This window comes from Pezoporus occidentalis, unplaced genomic scaffold (genome assembly GCF_034315485.1).
Source record: "Pezoporus occidentalis ecotype Australia unplaced genomic scaffold, CSIRO_AGI_Poc_V1 ctg203, whole genome shotgun sequence".
NCBI classification, from domain to species: domain Eukaryota; kingdom Metazoa; phylum Chordata; class Aves; order Psittaciformes; family Psittacidae; genus Pezoporus; species Pezoporus occidentalis.
The window spans coordinates 1,502,347-1,524,691 of NW_026913889.1; the positions used below are offsets into that span (position 1 = coordinate 1,502,347).

The following is a 22,345-nucleotide window of genomic DNA, read 5'->3' on the forward strand; positions in this document are numbered from 1 at the left end:
TTTTGCATTTGTTAAATAAAATTGCATCCTTCCAACAAGGGGCAAGAGGTCATGGACTTTGTTAGTAATTTTATTTTCATTGTACACATAAATGTTTAGGCCATGTCTTACACAAAACAAATATGGACATCAAGACAGAATCACACTGTGAGATTAGTTAGAGACTGGACCAAAAATTACATGGAAGATTCTACTTGGTAATTAATAATGACAGCTATATCAAACACAAACAGAACTGAGGTCAACAGAGACATGACACCAGTAAAGAGGTTGCATAAAAATAGGAACATACAGTGACTCATTCTTGAAGCTTTATTATTGACTCCATCTAAAGTACTGACAGCACCTTTAACAGATGCACAGAAATATTCTCAACCCTTTTTAACACTATGATAAGATCGAATAGGGCTATAAATCTCCAAAGTGCTGCACAAACACTAAGCTCCAAGAAGGATATGAAAAGGTAGCATACAAGACAAGTACTTACTCCAGGGCAACAGAGAAATGCAATGAATCAAGGGTTCCCAGGTTCTCTTTAGCACCTAATTTTGCATTTAGGTTTCAGCCATATTTCAGGCATTTAATATAAAATCTTCAAATATCACCCATGGGTCAGACACTATACATTATTGTCTTCTTGACTTTGTAGGCCATCAGCAATCATGAAGCTACTTATACAGCCAAGGGTACTTTCAAATCTGAAAGCTACCAGTGAAATTTATGAGAACTTTTCAGAGGTTATCCATAAATGCTGAAAAGTATAATTGCAAGGACTATGTATGCAAAGACAGTATAGCATAAACAGCAGCAGCAGCAACAGCCCTGAAATTGCCTTGTTCTGTTCCACCCCAGCCACATTACCTACAGATGCGGAATTCAGGAATGAACTGCCTTGGTTTAGATCCTAGGACAGTTCTGCTGAAAGGGATCTCAAGGCCAGTAAAAACCCTCTCTCTCAGAAGGAAAGTCTTGCAGATTTCAAGAATGGTGCTTGTAATGTAAGCTGCACTGAGATTTTTCAAGTTCTTGTCACTCAAGCAGAGAGATGCTGAGAAAGAAAGCACATGGCCCAAATTCTAAAATTCACAACAAAATACACTGCCCATTTCACAGAAGTGAACTCAACTTGGTAATATAATAGGTTTGTGTGCACATACAGATCCACATGAGCAAACACCCACATTCCACTCACTACAAGAAATACAGAAGATACTAGTATTTTTAATATCTGCATTGTTTCATTCTAATTCTGTCATTATCTCATTAACTCATCTGTCTCTCTGTAAATTCTTAATAGAAAACATTTTTCTGAATTTTCCATTTAGCCTGGAGTGCACATATCTGAAAGAACAGCTTTCCCAATAATGATATTAAGAAATGCCTCTGGCATTGCAATAAGTTCCAAAGTTTGTGAAAATCTGAAGGATATGCTGTGACAAGCATACAGTGAAGTTCTAGCTGATACTGTAACTATCCGGGTTCCCAGCAAAGAAGAAAAGAAATCCCATAATACTGCATATTTGAAAGTTTTTCTGATTTTATTGTTGTTTAAAGTATAAATATTTCACATGAATCCTAATCCACTGTAGCAGGCAAACTCATGCTCACTTTAAGCAGGTTAGCATTCCAGTTCAGCTCAAGAGGATGAGCATGCTACTCCAGTGATTTGTTTGATCATTGTCTAAATTAAAAATTCACAACGGCACAAAGAGAAGTTGTTATATTTCCACATTGTTTGCAGTAGTCGGCCTATCCCTCAAGGGTATCCTTCTTACATGTGTGGGCATATGAAGAAACCACTTGCCAAGTGTTTTACTATTGCAGGATGAAGACATTTAAACCAAACCTTTCAAGCAGTCGATGGAACACAATCTGAAAGGTAGGGTTATTTATTTTTATTCTCCTTATGTATGTTTAAAACTTACTGGCCATTCACTATTGTAACTTCAGCACTCCACAACAAAAAACATCACTGGATTATTTTTCTCTCTGCAGTACTCCACCATATTTTCTATTGATGATACTCTGCTGCTACAAGCACTGCTGACAGAACAGCTTCTGAACTAGGACTCTTTCCAACCCCTAATATTTCTAATGTAACAAATAAAAGCTTCCACTCTGAAGTTTTGAAAAGATACTGGAAAGAACCACTACAGGAATACAAAGTTGACTCATTCTAAATCAGTTAACACAGGTGGAAAAGGCAGAAGAAAACGTGGGAATGTAGGCAAATGAGGGAGAGTACGCTGACTTCTGACAGTTCCCTTACAAAGATCTGCAGGTTATTCCATTAAAGGGTCAAACACAATATCCTGACACTTTTAAGAAAATTCCTTTTGTTACTTACTTGGGTTTTTTTTTACAGAAGAGAATCATTGACTCATACTAACTGTTTACAGCTTTATCCAATTTTCTTTATGTTAAGAGAGGCTGATGTTCTGAACAGTACACCACCAACACCACAATGCCTGTCACAAGCAGTATTTCAGATCATATGAATAAATGAGAAGCATTTGAAATATTCAGGGCAAGATGATTTTTGGGGACACAAAGCTACAACTGAATGCCACAACTAAGGTCACATATCCTGCCTGGCCTCAGTCCTGCCTAGAGGCACATACACAAAAACCTCCAATACCTGCTTGAAGCAATCTCCATAGACATCCAGGCCTGCTTTCAGAATATTGCTCCCTGAAGTAAAAATGTATGTCATACCTGAAGGATAAAGGCCTGGAAAACTCCAGCAATGTCTCTTCATGCGCACTGCCAAAAACTCAACAGGGCCAAAAAACATACAAAAACCCACAAATCAAAACTGCTCACGAGGTAACTCTCAGATGACCTAAAGATTTCAATTCTTTCAATTGCATTTTTTTTTAAGGTTCTGCTATCTGTAGCTCTCAAATTGCTGCAGAAGGCTAATAAATTGTTTCTGGGTCATCACTGCTGCACAGAACTCATAGGCAAACACAAGAGGCAACAGCTTCCAGCAGGTGAAGGATCAATGAAGAGCTTGATATCATAGCATCATACAGCATGCTGCTATGCTACAAGCTAGTGGCAGCTACACACATAATCACATAACATAGCCGGGAAGCAGTCTGGCTTGCCAAGATTTTCTCACAGACTAAACCTGTGGCAGCATACTGTAGTTTTCATGCTCATTGTCTGCTATTTTCAACTTTTCTGACATCCCAAGTAGAATTTCTCATTCACATCAGCATCCATAGAACTGATACAATAAAAAGTATATTATTTCAGAAGGCTAAAAGAAAAAAAGGACACCTTTTATATATATATATATTCACATATATATATCTTCCATTGAGAAACAACCCACATCTGGAAAATATTTCTGTGTTTAAGCAGACTTAGTCTTCAGCTGCAAATGGCAATCTAAGGAAAAGTTATTTCTGAGCCAAAAGACAGAATACAAACAGCTCCACAACCAGTTGTGCTCGCATGCAAGATTCAAGTTGAAGGATTTGTTTGCTTTCCTGTCAGTACAGCCGCAAAAGTCAAACTGCAGTTTCTGGCTTGTTCAGCCCCAGAGTAACAGACATTCTTAAAGGCAGATTCTGTCCTTAATTTGGATTCTCTCAGTCCCCTCTGGTGAGGGTGCAGGAAACTAAAGCCACAGCAAGGCCAAAAGAGAATCTGCTTCGTATTCACACTGCCCTGTGGATCCTGCATTGCTACAGGATCTTAGGGACCACCATAACAGTTCAAAAAAGTGACCTGAGCGACAAGCAGTAACCAGATTTTCAGCTCAGTACTTAACTTTGGTACTACTTCATGTTTAAGTCACACATAAGTATTGAGGTACCCCAGTTATGCCCCAGTAGGCACTCTAATTCATCAGTTTTGCTCAGCAGCATCTCACATGCAGCCAAAAAGGGATATAGTCAATAGTAAACCTGTCAAAGGCTGAATGCAGCTGCAGACCCTGACATATTGTTTTCTTCAAACATACCTGTCTGACCTCAGCATTTGCCCTTCTTCAAATTCAGCTAAAATTCCAATCTGATCTTTCATCATCAGCAGCAATGCATTTCAACTATTGTTATCTTTAGCATATCTTTGCCCTCTGCAACTGCTGAATTTTCTCAGTCCTCAAAATTTACCAAAGCTGTTAATATATCAACGGATCAAACATCATGCTTATGTTCTCTTTCTCCACACTTTGAGACCTAAGTTTATTGAGCCCTGTAAAGTTATTAAGTCCTTCTTTGTTACCTCATCATTAATCCAAAGGTTAAAATCTCACTTCAGCTAGCCCTGTAGACAGAAGTAGAAGCATCTGTAAGAAAGCTATCACAAGACCTTTAATTTTTTTGATTTCCTTTATATTTTAAAGATGTCTGAGACACCTACTGGAGGAAACTAAAAAATCACCAGATCTGGATTTGTACATAGTTTCTATGCCAGGAGAAATGGTTCAATCATTAGGAAAAAAAGAAAGTGTAAAGAACAATAGCATACATATAGGACCCTCAGTGTTTCCAATGAAACAGACAACTAGTCAGAAATCAGTCAGTGGAGGGACTCAATTTATTTTAAGTAATCTGAAATGCCTCCACTGGTTTCAGTGTATGATTGTCTCTCAAGTAGGCACACAGAATACGAATGCATCCCATATTAAAGGCTCGTGGTCTTCAGGATGCTCAGACCAGTCTACTAAGCAGTGTTGTAATTGCAGAATATCAGTGAAGCAGGATAGAGAACTCTGAATGTAGGTTTGATTCTCCAGCTAATATAACAAGGGGAAATACCTAGGACAGGCGTTAGTTAACAACTCAAAGTACAGATACTTTTAGCAAGAATCAGGAAGCAGGCTCTTGTGAAAGTACAGAACAGGAACTACATGAGAAGACAAAGAACAGAGCAGTATTTTGGAGTATTCAAATATTTCAGAAATTATTAGGAGCAAATAACAACTTTCAACAGCTATGCTAAACTGATGTGCACATGGAAGAGAACTCCAAAATTATAGCTTTTATTTTCACTGCAACATCTTTGTAAGATATCTCATATTCTAAAACATTAAAATACAGAACTTGAACATATGGCATGCATCAGTCATCATGCACTTCTCTTTCAGCAACCTCATGCAAGCAAGTCAAACAAGTTCTCTGTATGGCATCTTCCTACTGTTACTTTGAGAAGTGCCTGACACATAAGAATAATGACCCTTTGACATCCATAACCAGGACATCAATAGTTGTGTTTCCAAAGCTGAGAAGCAATTAATGAGACAATTTTACTAACAGGAAGAGAAAACTTCTTGGACTACCATGGATGGATTTCCCACACATAGAAGAGGTACTATAAACACCTAAGGATAGGTACATGAATATAGAAGTACAGCCTTAAAACCTAACTTGACCTGCCTTTTTTTTAATCACAAAGATTATGGCATAAAAATGACAAGCTGTTTACTCTAGCTAAATCTAAGTTGTCTTGCAAGGCTGGACAAATGAGTCATGTTTTTCTCTTTAGAAGATTCACTGCATCACGGAACATGAAGTCTCCGCTGTCCTCAGGAGGAATGTCACAAATCAGCAGCCAGTGCTCAGTTTTTACCAGTACCACTGCTATGCCAGTGGGAACCAGATTCTCTGCAGCATGATTCCTAGCTAGCAGAAGAAGTTATCCATATGACCTGTCCTCAGAGGCCTATTCAAGATTCCATTTCACTAAGCCTAGGCCAATCTATTGTATATTACACAGGTATCATCCAGTCAGGATGGAAAATAGGCTTTTTAAAGGACTCTTTTTTATTCCAACTCCATTATTAATTGTGTTCATTCTAATACTTTTAGTGTCTTAGTAACACTTTGGTGAATTTCAAGAACAAAGCCCCAAACTGAAATTTACAGCATACTCTGGAAGTCAATAGACTCCACGTTTCCACCCAGATGTCCAGCTAACTAAAGCTAGATGTCAAAAACCTGGGTGCCCATTTTGATGGACATACCAGAGCTTCTATCTTCTTGACAGGTCTCAGCAAAACATCTCCTGCGAGCTTATCCAGGAATTGTAAAACAAGCAGATTATACGTATTAGGAGTCAGGAAAAGCTGTTCACCCAAAGACATCATAGAACAGGGAATCCAAGTTAAGAGCAGGAATTTATAAGTTAATATCCACATGTGTCTATGCCAGGAGGGACAAGTCTGGATACCCGGACAAGTCTGGATACCCAGCCAAGTCTGCTGAGAGTTTATGAACCCCCTGCCCTAACGTGTGACTACAGCAGATTTCCTGTGGCCTAAAACCAAGTGGTATTGCTGAGGCTTCAAAGGCTGGCATCTCACACAGACTAACAGCAAGTGTTCAACCTAAAACAAAGCAGCCATAACAACTCTCAGTTAAAACCACAAAGGAGACAGTGATTATTTTATATAATATTCAATGGGGTAGAGAATTCTCTCTTACATCAGTTTGACCCTCAGCCTCAAAGCCGTGTCTCACAGCTACCAAAGTCATGTCCTTGATGGTACACCGTGAAGAAGGCTGCTAAAGCCTGCCACTGGGAAGGGTGCTGTTCCAGGCAAAGCTTAAGCAAAAGGTCCTGAAACTAGCTGTCTCTAGTTTTAACAAGACATTGGATGAAATCAAGGTTTTTCACACCAAGGGTTGGAACCCTTTCAGACCAAGGGTTGGAACTCAAGAATCCATTCTGCAAGATGCAAAGTTGCACAAGATTGCAAAGGGGCACTTTAACCTCCCAAGAGAGGTAAGATTTCAGATATAGTCCTCTTTGTGACATGAAAATTGGCTATAACTATTTTGAGGCTCCAGCTGTGTTCCCAAACATAGATCCTCACTTGGGCCCAGCCTAACGCAATTACTGAATCAAATATAGTTTCTCTGCTGATTGCTTCTTTCATACATACATGACCATCTGCTTATCATATCCTTTTTTTCGCCTTGTCGTACGTTTAGACCATGCATCCCTTGGGAAGAAGTGCATTCCTATGTTTGCTTCTGCACAATATGGCCCTAACCATGATTTGGGGTTTTAGGATCCCATAGGGTAGAAGCTATTATATTTTATGGGGTTAACAATTTTAAAAGACAGGAAATATAAATTTTAGTAACTTAAACACCACACAGTGATGTAAGTTTAGGAAGACCAGATGTAAGGAATGAGCTTGGCTGAGGAGAAAATGAGTGGGTTTATGCTACAAGCTATATTTGTTTTTCCTTTGTGCAAACTGGCTAATGATTGCGAGAGTTTTACCCTTTGTCCTACTCTTACTCATCAAAAATAAAACAAATGGTTTGTATGGTAAATAATGGGGGTAAGGAAATGTTCTGTGACCTAATGTTATGAGAGAACACTAGAGGAACTAGTCAGGGAAAATGCATTTCATTGTAAGTATCTTATAAATATTTAAAATCAATTGCAAAGAGCGTAACAGGAAAAAGGACACATTCAGATCACCTCCAAGTTGTAGCCCAGGTGCCCTCTAGGGCACACTCTTCCAGTTACAAGGGCCTCACAAAAAGGCTCACCCTCCCTGCGAGCTGGCATTACTTTCCCAGAAGCGTTTATAAAAAAAGCCTATGGCTGCCAGAGAGATTACTCAGTGAATGAAATATTGCATGAATGACTTTAGAAGAAAAAGAAGTTGGCAGAGTGGAAATAGAAATCTCTGATGAGATTAAAACATGGGAATTTGTATACTGACTAATACTGTCAGGAAGCCACTAGGGGTAACTGTACGATCTGGCTAACCTTACTGGTTTGCTAAGGACATTTTAACAAGAGAAGCTAGCAGGACTTACATAGATATACATATTATTACTTTTCTTTTGGAAGATCAGCTTAGGCAATAAACCAACAGTTACAACTTAATACAAAATATCTTTTGTAAAACTGACAGCATCTACTTTTCATTACCTTTCCCCTCCACCAGCACACCTACAAACAGCAAGTGCAGGTGTGCTCAAGCTGCATCAGGAACATTCAAGCTTCCCTGCCTTGAGACCTGCCCAGCATTAGATCTCAGTTTGATGCCAAACAGCTGCATGAAAAAGCAAGAAGGTGAAGTGGCAAGGTGGGAGTATAAACACCATCAGGATTGAATAACAACATTGGTAGATGCCTGGGGGCATGGGGAAGAGAACAGCTGTAAAGAAGTGGAACAGTTTGTCACATTGTATTTGCATTCATTCAGATGATCCCCATTCCAGCTAAAGTATTTACAATGGCATGTAACAACTGGCAGGTACTGCTGTTGCCAGTATATTGGTGCTGGTACAGTTTCTCGGTAGTACAACTACCCCCGTGTAAGATAATTAGTGTGTACTTCTCTCACATCAGCAGAATCAGGCTAGATCTGGCCTTTTCTCAGCTCTTCCAGTGAGAATACAAATGTAAGCTGATATTTCCATTACTCTCAGCATCCTGACTGCGAGAGTCACTTCTAATCAGATTGTAGTTGGACATCACACTGGCAGGATACTTTTCCCCAGTGCTGAGAGGTGCCACAACACACACCCAAAGTTAGAGGACATAATTGACTGCTGCACAGCAGACACAACTCTCGGCTGCGAGACTGCACTCTCCCTTGGATGGTGCTATGAATAACCCAAAGATATAATATGCAGTTTGTACTATTTCATGTACACAGTAATTAGTGCTGACTGCTAACATTGTGATCCTTGGACAAAGAGCACAAGAGCAGCAAATTTTTGTCAATTACTATTATTGAAAGCTTCCTGGGAAAAATCCCACTTAATATGTACATACATTTCCAGATGATGCCATGCAGATAGAAGTTAAATTAATGTAACATTACTCCCACTGGTTATAAGTAGGCCATAGTTTAGTGATTAGCTGATTCTGTATTGATGGTTTATCAGGCAAGCAGAGTGTTTGTTATTTGGGTCTTCGATATTAGATCACTTTGCTCTGTAATTTCTTGAGAACTGCAAGATTCAGCTAATTAGAAACAGTTCTGTTTAAGTGTCACTTGGTTTGTTTTCTCCCTTGAGACTGCTCCATACCTTTCTCATTTAAGGTTCTGTTATCCTGCCATGTATTACCTTGATGAAGCAAAACCATAATGTGATATCAGAGCTACTTCCTCAGAACAAAAGAACTACTCTATTTCAGAATACAAAGCATCAAAATGTATGAAGCCATAACTGAGTGAGTCCTATAAATTCCCAGATAACAAGCAACACATGCTTCTGATGCATGAGAACTTTCAGGTTTTGACACCTGCCCCAGTTAAAGCCATTTTTCTCCCTTGAAGAAAATACAAGTCTAGATCAGTATCATGGCTTCATTGGAACAAAACGTAAATTATACCCGTAGTATAACACATAAAACGAAATTTCATACGTTGAATAACATAGAGAATATATCAAATTCTTGCCTCATTGAAACAAACAGCTGTTGATTGTACATAGTATTAGTGTGCAATATCACTCAGAAGTCTGATACTTCAGTCATGAAAACTCATAAAGAATCAGGCCAATGCCTGAACAATGTACAGGCCATGATCTCAGTCAGTTCAGCCTGGCCAGGGAGAAAAGAGGGAAAGAATCATGTTCAGAAAAAAAAACCATAAATATTGTTCTCAAGAATGGAAGATAGTGTAAGGATTATTTGCATTTATGCAATGATTATATTTATCTGTTACAGATAAACAGGGAATCCAATTAGAACAGCAAGCAAGCAGAGGGTACCAATAGGAGTCAAACATTCAAAGCTGACTGCTATAAGTCACCACTGTATTTAGGCTATGGCTAAAGAAGTTTTATATGAGTCTTTGATGGGTCCCTCTGTGTCAACGTCTCTTATCTTCATGCTGTACTTATCTGCTAGCTGTACTAGAGATGCAGGCAAACAGCCTAGTGGCCAGTGGAGACCTGCTTTAGTAAAAGTGGTTGGTACACCTGTTCAGCTCCCCAGCTTTGTAAAGTAAATGTCAATAAATGAACAGGCACAGAAACAACACTTCGGTGCTGCACTTTAAGAAAATGTGAACAAAGAGACTGAAGCCAATTTAGCTACAGAAAAACAGACAAAAAGTGCCCACGAGGTGGGATCTGCTTCCTATAAGGGAGCATATTACAATAATTCCTCAGGTTAATTCATTTATTTATATCAGTTATTCCCTGAAGCACTTTTAAAATAAATCTCGGACTAAGATTCAGTTACAAAAAATGAAAGTAGATAGACTTCAGTGGAGCTTTAAGTATTAACCTCAATGCAGAGTTAAGCACAGATTTGTTAGCAAATCGTTGCCTCTGTAACAACCGTGCTAAGGTAAGTTGCCAAAGACTCTAGAGACTTGATGGAAAAGGTCAGGTATTCTATGCTTTGATTTTCCCTTTTTTTTGGGGGGGGGATCTCACCTATATCCTAAATGTGACTGTTCCAGCCAAACTGGGCTGCAGCTTTCAGGTACATGAGTAGAACTGATGTGAAGCTTTGCAGGAAAGTAATTTGTTTTCAGAAGGCATTTATCTATCAGCTCAAGGTTTTGTCAGTGGTTAGTCTCCAGAGACCATTACAGAATCATAGAATAGTTTGGGTTTGAAGAGACCTTCAAAGGTCATCTAATCCAAGCCCTTCACAATAAGCAGGGACATTTTCAGCTGGATCAGATTGCTCAGACAACACTGGGCCCAGGTTTGGTCCTCCCCCCAGCTGCCCCCAAAGTCCCTCTGGCCTCAGTATAGTGACTGTCAGGAAAAATACCCACAGGATTTGCAGTGTCCTCTGTATTTTAAGCAAAGTGAGACAGTTCTTACAGCTCATATTCATCCAGTAGCACTGAATAGCCTACACATGCTACTGTATGTTTACTAGTTTTCTGAATTTCTAAGTGTAGTTCTTCTCAGCTCTACCATCTGTCCACAATCTTTCTATGCCTCTTATATATTATCTGTCATCCAGATTTCTCTGCCTCCACTCCTCAGTAACACATAGAATCATGGAATCATAGAATGGTTTAAGTTGGAAGAAACCTTTAAAAGTCAACTAGTCCAACTCCCCTGCAATGAGCAGGGACATCACACTTCCCTCCTCCAACCTAGACATGCTTGACCCTTTCTCAGAGCTTGGCACATGCTGAGGATACTCCAAAATCTTCCAAGAGATGTCAATGCCTACTCAGCACAGAAGGCAAACCACACCTCCCATTAGGAAAAGCTTGCTAAGTGCTAGAGCTCTCTGTTATTCCCATCCCAAATTCTTTATTCCCTCTGCACAGATTTGATTCCAAACACTTTCTCTTCCCACATTTACTTCTGTGAGTATAGCTCTTAACTGGTTAGCATTTGGCACCTATATGAAACCTAGCTAGCAAAAAAAAAAAAAAAAGCTTAATTTTGATGAGCAAGGGTTTCTGTTCATTGCAAAGAGACTGGTAGCTCAGGATGGTACCCTAAAAATAGACAGGTTTCACTGAGGAATGCAAAGCACAGCAATGAGGAAGACACCAGAAGGGTCTAGTCTGAATGGTGCCCCTACTGGAAATAGTCACCAGAAAGAGGTGCCCCAGGCCCCTGGAAGGTGTGTCATTCAGGCTCAGCAGCCCAGATAATGCACATGTAGGAAAAAAACACCTTGCTTTGTAATCTAGAGCAGGAAAGGATGGAGGAGAAGCCTAAGAAACAGCAGAAGCTGATAAAGCACTGGTGTGTGTATGTGAACCCAAACAACAAAACCCACATCTGGCTTAAAAAGAATGACTCAGATCGAAAGTCACCAAGCCAGAGTTTATCAATTTGAGACCTACTAGAAGAGCTATTTTAATATACTCTCCCCTCAGCTTTCTGCCTCTGCTCCTGGAGGGGGCTTAAAAAATAAAATAAAATAATAAAATAAAATAAAATAAAATAAAATACAGAAGAAAAAACACTCCATGAATAAAAATAAGATTGGACTTCTTCTGTTTCCATGTAAACTTCCAAGAATATTGAGAAAGGTTGTCAACCCATTTATTTCTCAAAAATATTTCTCCTTCACTGTTCATGGCACCACCTTCCATTTGTCTTTTGTTTATTCGTAACACAGCTACAGTTTAAAAACACAACAGAAGCTATGCTATTGCATAATTTAAAATCAGATACATTGTGCTTCTCAAGTCTGATAAAGCAAAGCAGACATCTCTTAAAGCACTCTGTGGCTTGAAACACAAAGTTATCTTCCTGGAGTCAGACACTAGTTTTGTTTTCCCCAGCAAGGTCTCACACTTCAGAGAAGTCCAATTTCACTCTTAGCAGGTGGCAGTGTAAAAATACTTAATAACCCCCCAGTTTTTCAGAATGTTTTACTAAGGGAGTTGGTGTTCTGCTTTCCTCTAATTAAGTCTAATTACTTCCTCCTTCCATAGTAGGGTTTTCCCCAACTGATTTTGAAATAGTTGCTCTTCTGTATCACTTTCCTTTAAAGGAAGAAAGTCACTCTTTCATAACATCAGGTCTCCCTGGTCTCTCTGTGAACACTCGTTTAATTCATGGCAAGGACTATCTTTTATATCTTTTATATCATGGAAAGACATGCTTTAATCCTTCTCATCTTGTTTTGGATACCTTGCTCTAAAGACTTGTGATATCTAAAAGATACCTAGACTATCTTTTGCATGATCAGCTAAAGGTCTGCTGGAGCAGCTGGGGCAAACACACACAGATTTGGGCCTCTTCCACATTTTTTACTGAAGAAAGCTATCATTAACTGAAATGGCACTGACACTGAATATGCAAATCACAAGGCTGTCCTACTCTTTAATGTGGCAAGAATCTCATTATTTTATAGATACTGGTACACGCTCAACCTCAGATGCGCTCTTCAGAAATTCAGCAGCAAATCTGCATTCAAAGCTAGGAAGGAACAGTTTACAATTTAGCAGAGTAAAAAAAATAGTTCTAGGTCTCCTTCAATTCCTCTCACCTTGAGCAGCTCTGTCCCCTTCCTGTGAATGTTTCAAGTGTTCCAGTGCGTGTCTAAAAAAAATATGAAAATCTGTACTTAACATTTTAGTAGACCTTCAATGACAGATAATGTGTTAACATTCAGGATTAAATGACTGCATAATACCAGTGACAAATTTACAAGCCTTCGGAAATTTCATGATCTAGAAAGAATGATATCCAGGATTAATGGCAGTTTGATCTGAACTGTGAAGCTCTAAATGTTAAAGCACCAAGGATTTAGGCACTTTAGACACAGGCAGCCTTTCTTGGGGGGGAAAATAGCCCCCAGAGCATTCTGAAAGGAGCATTCCACATCATGTCATGTTCATCTGAAATTATCTAATCAATTCAGCAGCAAAGAATATCTAACTTATAAATACACATTTTATAAAAAGGCAAAAGAGGTTAGAGCATAAAAGGATGCAATGTTTCTAAACTGGGTACTGTATAACATATCACCTGTTGCTTGAGCTCTCTAACCCTTTTTTATTGCAAGTCTGTAGCATGTGCTAGACTCAAACTGCTCCAGACAGGAGCTTATTAAACCTACTTAACCATTAACGGAACTATCAACATCACACAATACAGAAGTCTTTAGAGCAAGGTATCCAAAACAAGTACAATTAAAGCATGCCTTTTCATGCTATAAAGCTATTTTATATATATATAAAGAATTATTTTGCAACTTGACTTGATTGTTGTGGAAGAAAAGGGCAAAGGAAAAAAACCAAACCAATGTTCAGAAAACAACATTGTAAAACCATGTTCAATTTCTGAGATGTGAAATAATTTATAAGATAATACACCATAAAGCACTCTCCATATATAATAGTTTATTCATGCCAAAGGACAGATCCAGTTGTAACTAATCAGTGGAAAAGCTTAAAGCTTAATGCAGTAGCTGCAGAGAGGATTCAAACAGGGACTGTAATTAAACTAAAAACAAAGTACCACCAACAATTAGGAAAGTGCTTCCTATGAAAAACAACAGTAATTTCCATTTCTAATTGCCTTCTATGATTATCACAAGTGTCTTTACAACAGAAGAAAGGACAGGAATTAGCATTTCCCAATGGTTAAAACCAATGAGCAAGATATCATGCTTAAAAAAAAAAAAAAATCACACATAAAAGCACTGAGTAGGAAATCTGTCACATAAAAGGATAAATAGAAGCAGTACCCACACCCAGCTAGAAGCAGTATCTGTTCTCAGAAAATACAAACTGGGACTGGTTTCATCAAACCTATGAACTTTAAAGCCAAGCCACAGGCCATGTGGGCATTTCAGTGGGCTTTTATGGCAACTGACAGCAACTGAAGTTGTGATAGTGGTAACCCATCAGCTACTGAGAATTGTTAGACTCAATCTTCAACAGCTGCTCAACTTTATACAGGTTTTATTCTTTCAGTTTATAAGTAGGTTTAAGCTAAAACTGAAGGTGTTAGTCAAAGCAAAACGAGTGTCCACATAGGGCTTAGCTCTAGTGAATTAGCTTCAAATCAGTCTTAACCTAAAGAAGGCCTATAGCTAATTCAGCCTTTAACATTATCAAGTAAATAGCATGAAGAATTCCCCTTTGGCTGGAAAAGATGGCTATCAGCCAACTCAAATGCAGCCTGTACCTAAACAAACCTGTCCAAATGCCCTTGTACTGTAAAGCAACTGCACATAAGGCTGGTCAGTACAAATGACCACCTTACCAGTTATTGCATCCTCTTCAGATGAAAAACCCTGTATAAGTATTCCTAATATGACGTCATTGAGGGGTGGAGGATGACAACCTGCAGCACAAGATCAGCAGAGATGCAGACGGGAGCTAAACCCAGCTGCTAAATGATTGTAGGTCCTTAGAGACTCAGGCATTTTGTTTAGTGCTAACACCAGATACAGGAGAGAGAGAGAGGAGGAAGGAAGTGAAACAGTAAGCCCACACAACAAAGTTTTAATTTAATTTCTGCTAGCATATCACTAGCATGCAGTTCAGGCTATGCCTGGTAAGAATAAATCAATACTATTTTCCTTCAGTGTTTTGTGAATAAATCACTCTAGAAAATACTCTGACCTTGTATCATCCATTTCTGTTTTATGAGAAGTAAACTACTGTCCTTAGGCAATGGCAAAAGTATAAAAGGTGGTAGAACATCTCAAGAGGAAATGAAAGGGCCTGAATAACAATGGACAAAACATTAAAACCCCGCCCTAACTTGATCAACTTGAAATAAGATAGCCCCAACCCAAAGATAATAACTTTTTTTCTAGTATTTTGGGATGTTCAGACCTGTATCTTCACGTTAGGTTCAGAACATGAAAGTTCTCAAGGATCCAAATTGGCAAACCATTTCTTCCCATAATAAAAGACTTTAGTATTTGAACCATGTAATAGCTAACTCTTAGCATCTCACAGGGTCAGGCAATGACACACATGCACAAAAAGTTCTCAGAGATGTAGCAGAATGCAAATTCTCTGCAGTTCTAGTCAAACTCAGAAGTTTACTTTAGTGAAATTCAGGTGCAACACACACACCACATAATAAGGTGCCAATCACAGCGATATGACTGTGTCTAAGAGACATTTCCACAAAAATGTCACCTCTACTCAGTAGCTGTCACAAAGCCAACTGAGGAAAGAATAAATCTGTGGTTTCCCACACCTTGTGAACTCTGCTTTTGTGGTTCCCACACCTCATTTAAGAAGGATGTTGAAATGCAGAAGACCCAGAGAATCATCACAAGAACCATCTACAGGCATGAAACAATGTCAGAATGGGGAACATTTAGAAAGATGAGGATTCTTCAGACTCCATATCAGAACTGAAGGGGCAGTACTGGACCTGTACTATAGTGACAACAGGACATGATGCTCTCCATCTGTTCCAATACAAGAACTAGAAGGCATCAAATACTGCTAGGAAGAACTAGGTTCAAGCCAAACAAAAGCAGGTGCTTCTTCACACAGATAAGGCTGGGCTGTGAAACAGGATGCTGTAGACACTAGCAGTTTACTGAAGTTCAGAATACAGATGGACACATTAATGGAAGAAAAGTCCATCAATAGCTGTCAAAAAAAAAGAAAAAACCCAACAAGTCAGCAAACACCCAAATACACACACAAAAAATCCAACCCCACAAGCAAAACACAGAAACCAACTATTTTGACTCTGACTTAGAAGTCTCTTAAGTCATAAAGACGCTTAGGGAACTATCCTAGGATAACACCACAGTTTAAGAACTGTTAAATTCTTCCCCAGGTTTTCCTCAAATGAAAGCTGCTGTCAATTCAAGATAGAAACCTAGAAAGTCCTTGAACTGTATCCATTCTTGTGTAGGCATCTTTCTTTTTAGATAATAGACCCCTTCTAAACATAAGCATCATTTTCAATGCAATTGCCCATAAATTAATTTCATAATGCTTCACTCACCCTCTTGCCTCCCCTCTCTCTCTTTTCAGATTAAAGAAAATCCAGATGGGGTGCAGATGCTGCAAAATGATACAAAGGTACAATCAAACAAGATTTGCTTAGACCCAATAAAAGAAATGCATTAAAAGATGTGTCTGTGCTCCTCTATACCTGTTGCTTAAATTAAGCCTATTTACAAAGTTGGGGTTTTCCTCCAGATTTACAGTATCTTTACAGTCTTGCCAGAGGATAGGCATACTGATGTCCTTTGAATGTCCTTTTGATTTACTGTAATTCAGGTCCTTTTGCTATCATTCCTATCCCACAGAAAATCTGTGTGGCATCGAAAATTCATCTCTAGCACCCTTCACTTCAGTAGAACAGGGAGCACAGACTTTGTCAGATCTGTTTCCTAAACAATGGAAATTAAATACAGATCCTTACTTCCATCATAGCTTTTAAATGTAGTTAAATGTGTGAACAATTCCCACATTAAACGTATCTCTTGAGAGGAAGACTAGCTATTTTTTAGAAGAACAATGCTTCAGCCCCACTTGGAAGTTACTTCTTCCCTTCGCCACACCTCTGTGGGAAAAGTGATAATGGGAAAATAAACTGGTGCTATGCAACACAGAGGGGGGACAAAGAAATGAGGCTATGGAAGAAATAAGTTAAGGAAAATATGGAACAAGAGAAAAACTTAAGTAAGAAAAGGCCAGGTTGGATGAAGCCTTGGGTGATATGGTTTAGTGTGAGGTATCCCTGGGCAGCAGGGTTGGAACTAGATGATCTTAAGGTCCTTTCCAATCCTAACTATTCTATGATTCTAAAAGAAAGAGGAGGGAAAAACGGGGGGGGGGGGAAGACTAGAAAAGGGCAAAATGGTAACACTTAAGAACACCAGGGAAAAAATGGGGCATATTTTAGCAATAACATGAAGACATATCAATGAACAATCTATGACTACTACTCATTTGCTAATCAACAAATCAACAGCACCCCCCTTGAGAAAATAAAAACATAAAGCTGAAAACACACAACCACCACCGCATAGCTCTCAGTCAGCCTCCTCATGCTCCTGGCCAATCCAGGGCTTAGTTATAATCAGTCCCAGGATAGAGCAGCACAGTTCAGCATTTCCATTTGGTCTAATTCATGCTCAGGATCTCAGGTAAAGTTTAGTGACAGCAGTTACTCTAGGTCTCCAGCTTAAAAATTAAGCTTAATTCTTTTTCTAATCAGATTGATAAACAGCATAATTAACATTTTCTTCGCAAATTTCTCCAGCTACATTTTTGATCCAGAAGAAGTACAATCACCTGGATGCATTCATGAAGTAAGCAGCTATAAACACAATGAGCAAGGCAGCAATAAATCCAAAGAGAACAGTGAAATTCAAGAACATAAAAATGAACTCCAGAAGGATGAGCTGAATGGAATAGAAAATAAAAGTCAGATAAATAGCAGAAAAGAAACTCTCTGGAATCATGGAGGCAATGATTTTCAAGAGGATGGCCTTTTGAAGTGTGTTGCAAAGCTTGATGTTGCAGTCAATGGTGGCACCTCCTGTGCTGGAGTGCACCCTGTGCTCAACCCCAACACAAACCCAGTGAAAGAGGCCAGTGAACAGGGAACCTCCAGCCAGTCAGAGGCTTCTTCAGCCAGTAGAGACTTTTACACCAGATCAAATAGGTCTGGACAAGAACTTGACCTAGAGGTGGGCTGGCAGAGGAAGGCAACATGCAATGAGCCAAACAGTATTCAAGATGAGAACTCCCAGTCTGCAGAGGACATCATCTTTCTTAAAGGAAGTGCAATACTGGAGACACAAAACAATGCCATACAACTGCCAGATATTAATTACCCCCAAACCAGGAACTATGTTGAAAAAGACAGCTTTTTAGTCAATTATGCACACTCAGACCAAATCACTGGGCCTTCAGCAGTGCAGGACCAGGACCTTTGTGTGACCCCACCTCCACCTATGAAGGAGAGCAGTATTGGACCTTTTAAAACTGACTCCAGAAGTTTGAGGGCAGGCATTATGGGTGGTATCACTGCCGTGGCTGTTACCAGAGTAGCACAGGAACCCACACACCCCAACCATAAAGACATCAATGGAGAAATGGAGGAGGAAGATGCAGAAGTTGCAGCAGCTCTAGCTGCACTGGAAGCTGCAACTGCAGGGGAAGACTTGGATGATGACGACGAGTACTAGATGAAGGTTTATTTCTCATACACTGGGTAAGATCCAGATTTTATTTCTGGATCTATGTATTACATGTATAGCACATGTGGACAGTTGTTATGAACAGCACATATAAAAGGAGTTTGGACTAGACCTCTGTCCCTTCAGCTGTTTTGTACAGCTTTTAATTTGTACTGCCTGTGGTACAGAAGCACTCCCTTGGCTAATGGCAGTACTAACACTTTTATATGGTACCAGCTGGGGGGCAGAGTGGCATTTCTTTCTCACAGGATATTCTGCTGTATACCCACCTCACCTGGACTCATGCAAAACCCTTTGGTTTTGACCTTCAGGAGGGTCTGTGCATACTGCATGTTCCAGGTTCAGAAGAATTCCATTATTTAAAACAGAATTATAGAAGACATGGAGTTAGAAACCACAGATTTTCATCGTTAGCACCAAAAAAAAAAAAAAAAACCAAAAAACAAACCCCAAAAAAACAACCCAAACCTGACCCAGAATTCCATGATCTAATGATGTATGAAATAAAGAAGGACAGTTCCAGTCCAGATCAAGCCTAAATCTGTGGCTGTACAGCTGGCATTATGACAAACTCATCTCTTCCCTTGCACATCTCCTGGACTTCGTTTGATACCCAAGTGACCAGCTTCAGTTCACTAAAACAGCAGAAGCCTAGCCAAATCCAAGAGAGTGGGTAACTTTGTGTTGGTTTAATGAGCTGAAGTAGCTCACATAAAAACTGAGGTGCTGGAGAGAGATCAAAACTCAGTCTTAACTGTATGGATAGGTTAAAACTGCTGTGAAACTACAGCCCAAGACTTCTCAATTGTGCTAAATTTTCCAGGCACGCATACTTGCCTTAACAACACAGTTTGCAAACAGGTTGTGTCTCATAAACATCCCCAGCAAGATGTGTTTTGTTTATATACAAACAGTGTGGACCCCTCCCTGGCTCTGCTGTAGTCCTTAAAAATTACAGCAGGAGAGGGATTGAGCTTCCAAGCTGAATCAAGCATAAGACCTGAAAATACCAGCTGCGTTCCTGGAGCATTTACCCTCCCTCTGATGTCAGATTACTACATTGATCTTCTGTGTGAGCATGGAGGAAAAAATTAGAGACCAGTTAGGTGCTGATTCATCAAAAGTTGGATCTTAATGGTTAAAAGTGCTTGACATTTTATACTGAAATGTGGTTTCCGTTTTAAATTCTTAATAAATTGTCTTTTATCATATAAAAAAAATTATCTGGCAACTTTTGTGCTTTATGTGTTTTCTGATCATATAACAGTTACTATATAACAGTTACATATAACAGAAGTACTATTACATATAGCCCTCATTAGATACATGGAAAGCACCGTGTATTTACCAACAGTATATGCTGAATTCTAGTCAACCATTAACATACACACAAAGATCAGAATATTAGAGGTGGAGTTTAAGAAATGTATAGATATTGAAATTATTTCTGTTTAAATGCAGATTCTGTTTAAACTGATCAAATGAAGATTTCAATTTCTCAAAACATTAATGATGCCTCTATGAGCAATTAAAAAAAAAGTCTTAGCTTCAAGAGACTATCTTGAAGCTCTTGTGTCTCTATTCAGTTACAGATGAAAGTCACAACATCGTATCTGTAGAATAAAACAGCTTTATATACTTGTGAAATACTGTAGTACTGTTGATTTCTCTACCACTTTCCTCCTTTAAAAGGCCCTTGTAAGCATTTTCCTAATGCTTACAAGTTCTTTGTGCACATTCATGTATCAAAACTTGCTATAATAACTGAATGACAGTGAAAGACCACTTGCACACTGCATATTATTAGTTATGGTTATGACAGCACATGGCATATGCTTTTATGCTGTGAGGGCACCTGAGAGCATCACCAGGCCTGGCTGTTCCTGCCCACATCCTCAGGACCCCATGTCAATAGCCTCTGGGAAGCATCTGATCTTGCCCCAGCTCCCCACAGCCTGGTCACAGGTGCTGCTGAGCTGGGGCTACCTGCAGGCTGACAGCCTGGCCAAGCCTCAGCCTGGCCCCACTGGAGATGCCCTACACCCGGAGCTGGGTAGCCCCAGTGTCCCCCCAGGGCCCTGCTCCCCACTGGGATGGCAAGACAGGTCTGGTTGTGAGGTCCAGCCCAGCTGCTCCTGAGGGAGCCCGCACTGCTCCCCACATCCCAGGCCCAGAGATCTGCCAGCCCCTACTGCACCATGACATGAATCACGAGAAAGGATTTAAGTGGAAAAAAAAAAAAATAAAAATAAAGAAATGCAAAAACACTCAAGGAAACTTACCCAATTTTTCAATATCGACTGAACTACAACCTGCACTTTGAGCACAAATCACAGCAAGTTTTCATCTTGCTCCCCAGGAATTAAGGCACACTAGAGGTGAGCAGCTTGTCAAACCCAACAAGTGTATGGACACTCCAAACCAAGCATCTCTTCTACAGGCAACTGCCTGCAATTGTGGACCACCAGACTTAAATCCCCCACAAGAGACCAGCTGGGCCACAAACACAGCACTTCTTGCAGCCCAAGTTTTCATTGTTTTAAATACAAGAAAGGCAAACTACTGTAAAGCAAGTATACCCGCTGTGTTGGAAATAACTGGTCAATGCTTCACTTAACCAAAGAAAAAGTTAATCAATCAGGCATATACACACCTCAAACCTGCAGGATAAGGAAACCTTCCATAAAATAAACCTATGAGGTATCCCCAGCATTCAGGTGTCACTTACCTGTTATCTAAAAGTGCCTTGTGCAGGGTTTGGTTTGTTTTTTTTTCCTTCTAAACCTATATATATAGTTTTTATATTTATGTATGTGTTTCTATCCCTTCAACTCTACCATGCCACAGTTGAGTGTCAGGAATGATTTCTTAGCCGTTTCTGAGACTGCAGTACACTTTTCACAGTAAATGTAAAAATCAGTTATTTCAGAAAGAATTTTTAAATACCGAAAATCAGTTTTTAAATAATTATGTGAGAACCAGATCTTACTCAGTGTCCTCAGATCTGATCCAAAGAAACACACACACTGCTAGCTTGAACAATCATTTTGCTCAGAAAATTGTGAGAGTAAAATTTAACATCTTGAGAAAACAGAGAAGGCCACAGGAAAAGGTCACAGGAATCAAAGTAAACTATGTGTTTTAAGACTTCTCTTAAAAACTACACAGTTTGATTGATACCTCTTTCTCTTCACCCCAATCACCCTAACTTCAGATATCAATCGTGTTTACTATATTCAGAGGCCTTATGAAGTAGAGTTGAAATGTTTCAGTTTCCTTCAATACAAAAGGAAATAACAAGCGAGTTGGTTGGCCAATATTTCTGTATTTGATGTAATTCTATACAGGTGAGTGTGAAGACATATGCAGCACTAAATAAAAGGCAACAGGATGGGAAACTATTATAAGAGCTGGTATTTCTAGGAAAGATTTTGCATCTTGGCACCTCATGTTTTACTCATTCTCCAAAACTAGCAACACAGCTTAAAAGGAAATGGTAAATTTTCCACATATAAGTGAAGAGCTATTGAGTAAGCTTAGCGCTTTCACATTTAACAGTGGGTCACCTCCAGATCATGAAAAGTATTTCAGATCACAGCAGGGATTTCGGATATGACAACAGGGGTAGAAGACAGTCCACCCAACTCAAGGAAGATAATTATTTCCTAGAAAAAACATTATGGGGGATGTTTGTTTACAGAGTAACAGTAGAACCTGAAATTTGATCCTGCAGAAATTTTAAGTTCAGTGAATAAAACCCAGACAAGAAAGCAGG

General features: G+C 39.3%; 1 protein-coding gene across 17 annotated transcripts in view; it reads left to right on the top strand.

The window, feature by feature from the left end:
• Positions 1–19,835, top strand: part of CUNH4orf19 (chromosome unknown C4orf19 homolog) — a 42,811-nt gene extending 22,976 nt beyond the window's left edge. For 6 of the 17 annotated variants that reach the window (XM_062618785.1, XM_062618784.1, XM_062618791.1 and 3 more), the window contains 3 exons: positions 1,825–1,879; positions 16,391–16,438; positions 17,628–19,835. In XM_062618785.1, the coding sequence (XP_062474769.1) occupies positions 16,407–16,438; positions 17,628–18,558 (963 nt within the window). In that variant the 5' untranslated portion in view covers positions 1,825–1,879; positions 16,391–16,406 and the 3' untranslated portion in view covers positions 18,559–19,835. Of the gene's footprint in view, positions 1–852; positions 958–1,804; positions 1,880–5,101; positions 5,270–5,502; positions 5,666–6,191; positions 6,739–7,855; positions 8,066–16,390; positions 16,439–17,627 lie in introns of those variants that run through there. The other 11 variants (XR_009964799.1, XR_009964795.1, XM_062618789.1 and 8 more) reach the window with 9 other exon arrangements.
• Positions 19,836–22,345: the final 2,510 nt, after the last annotated feature.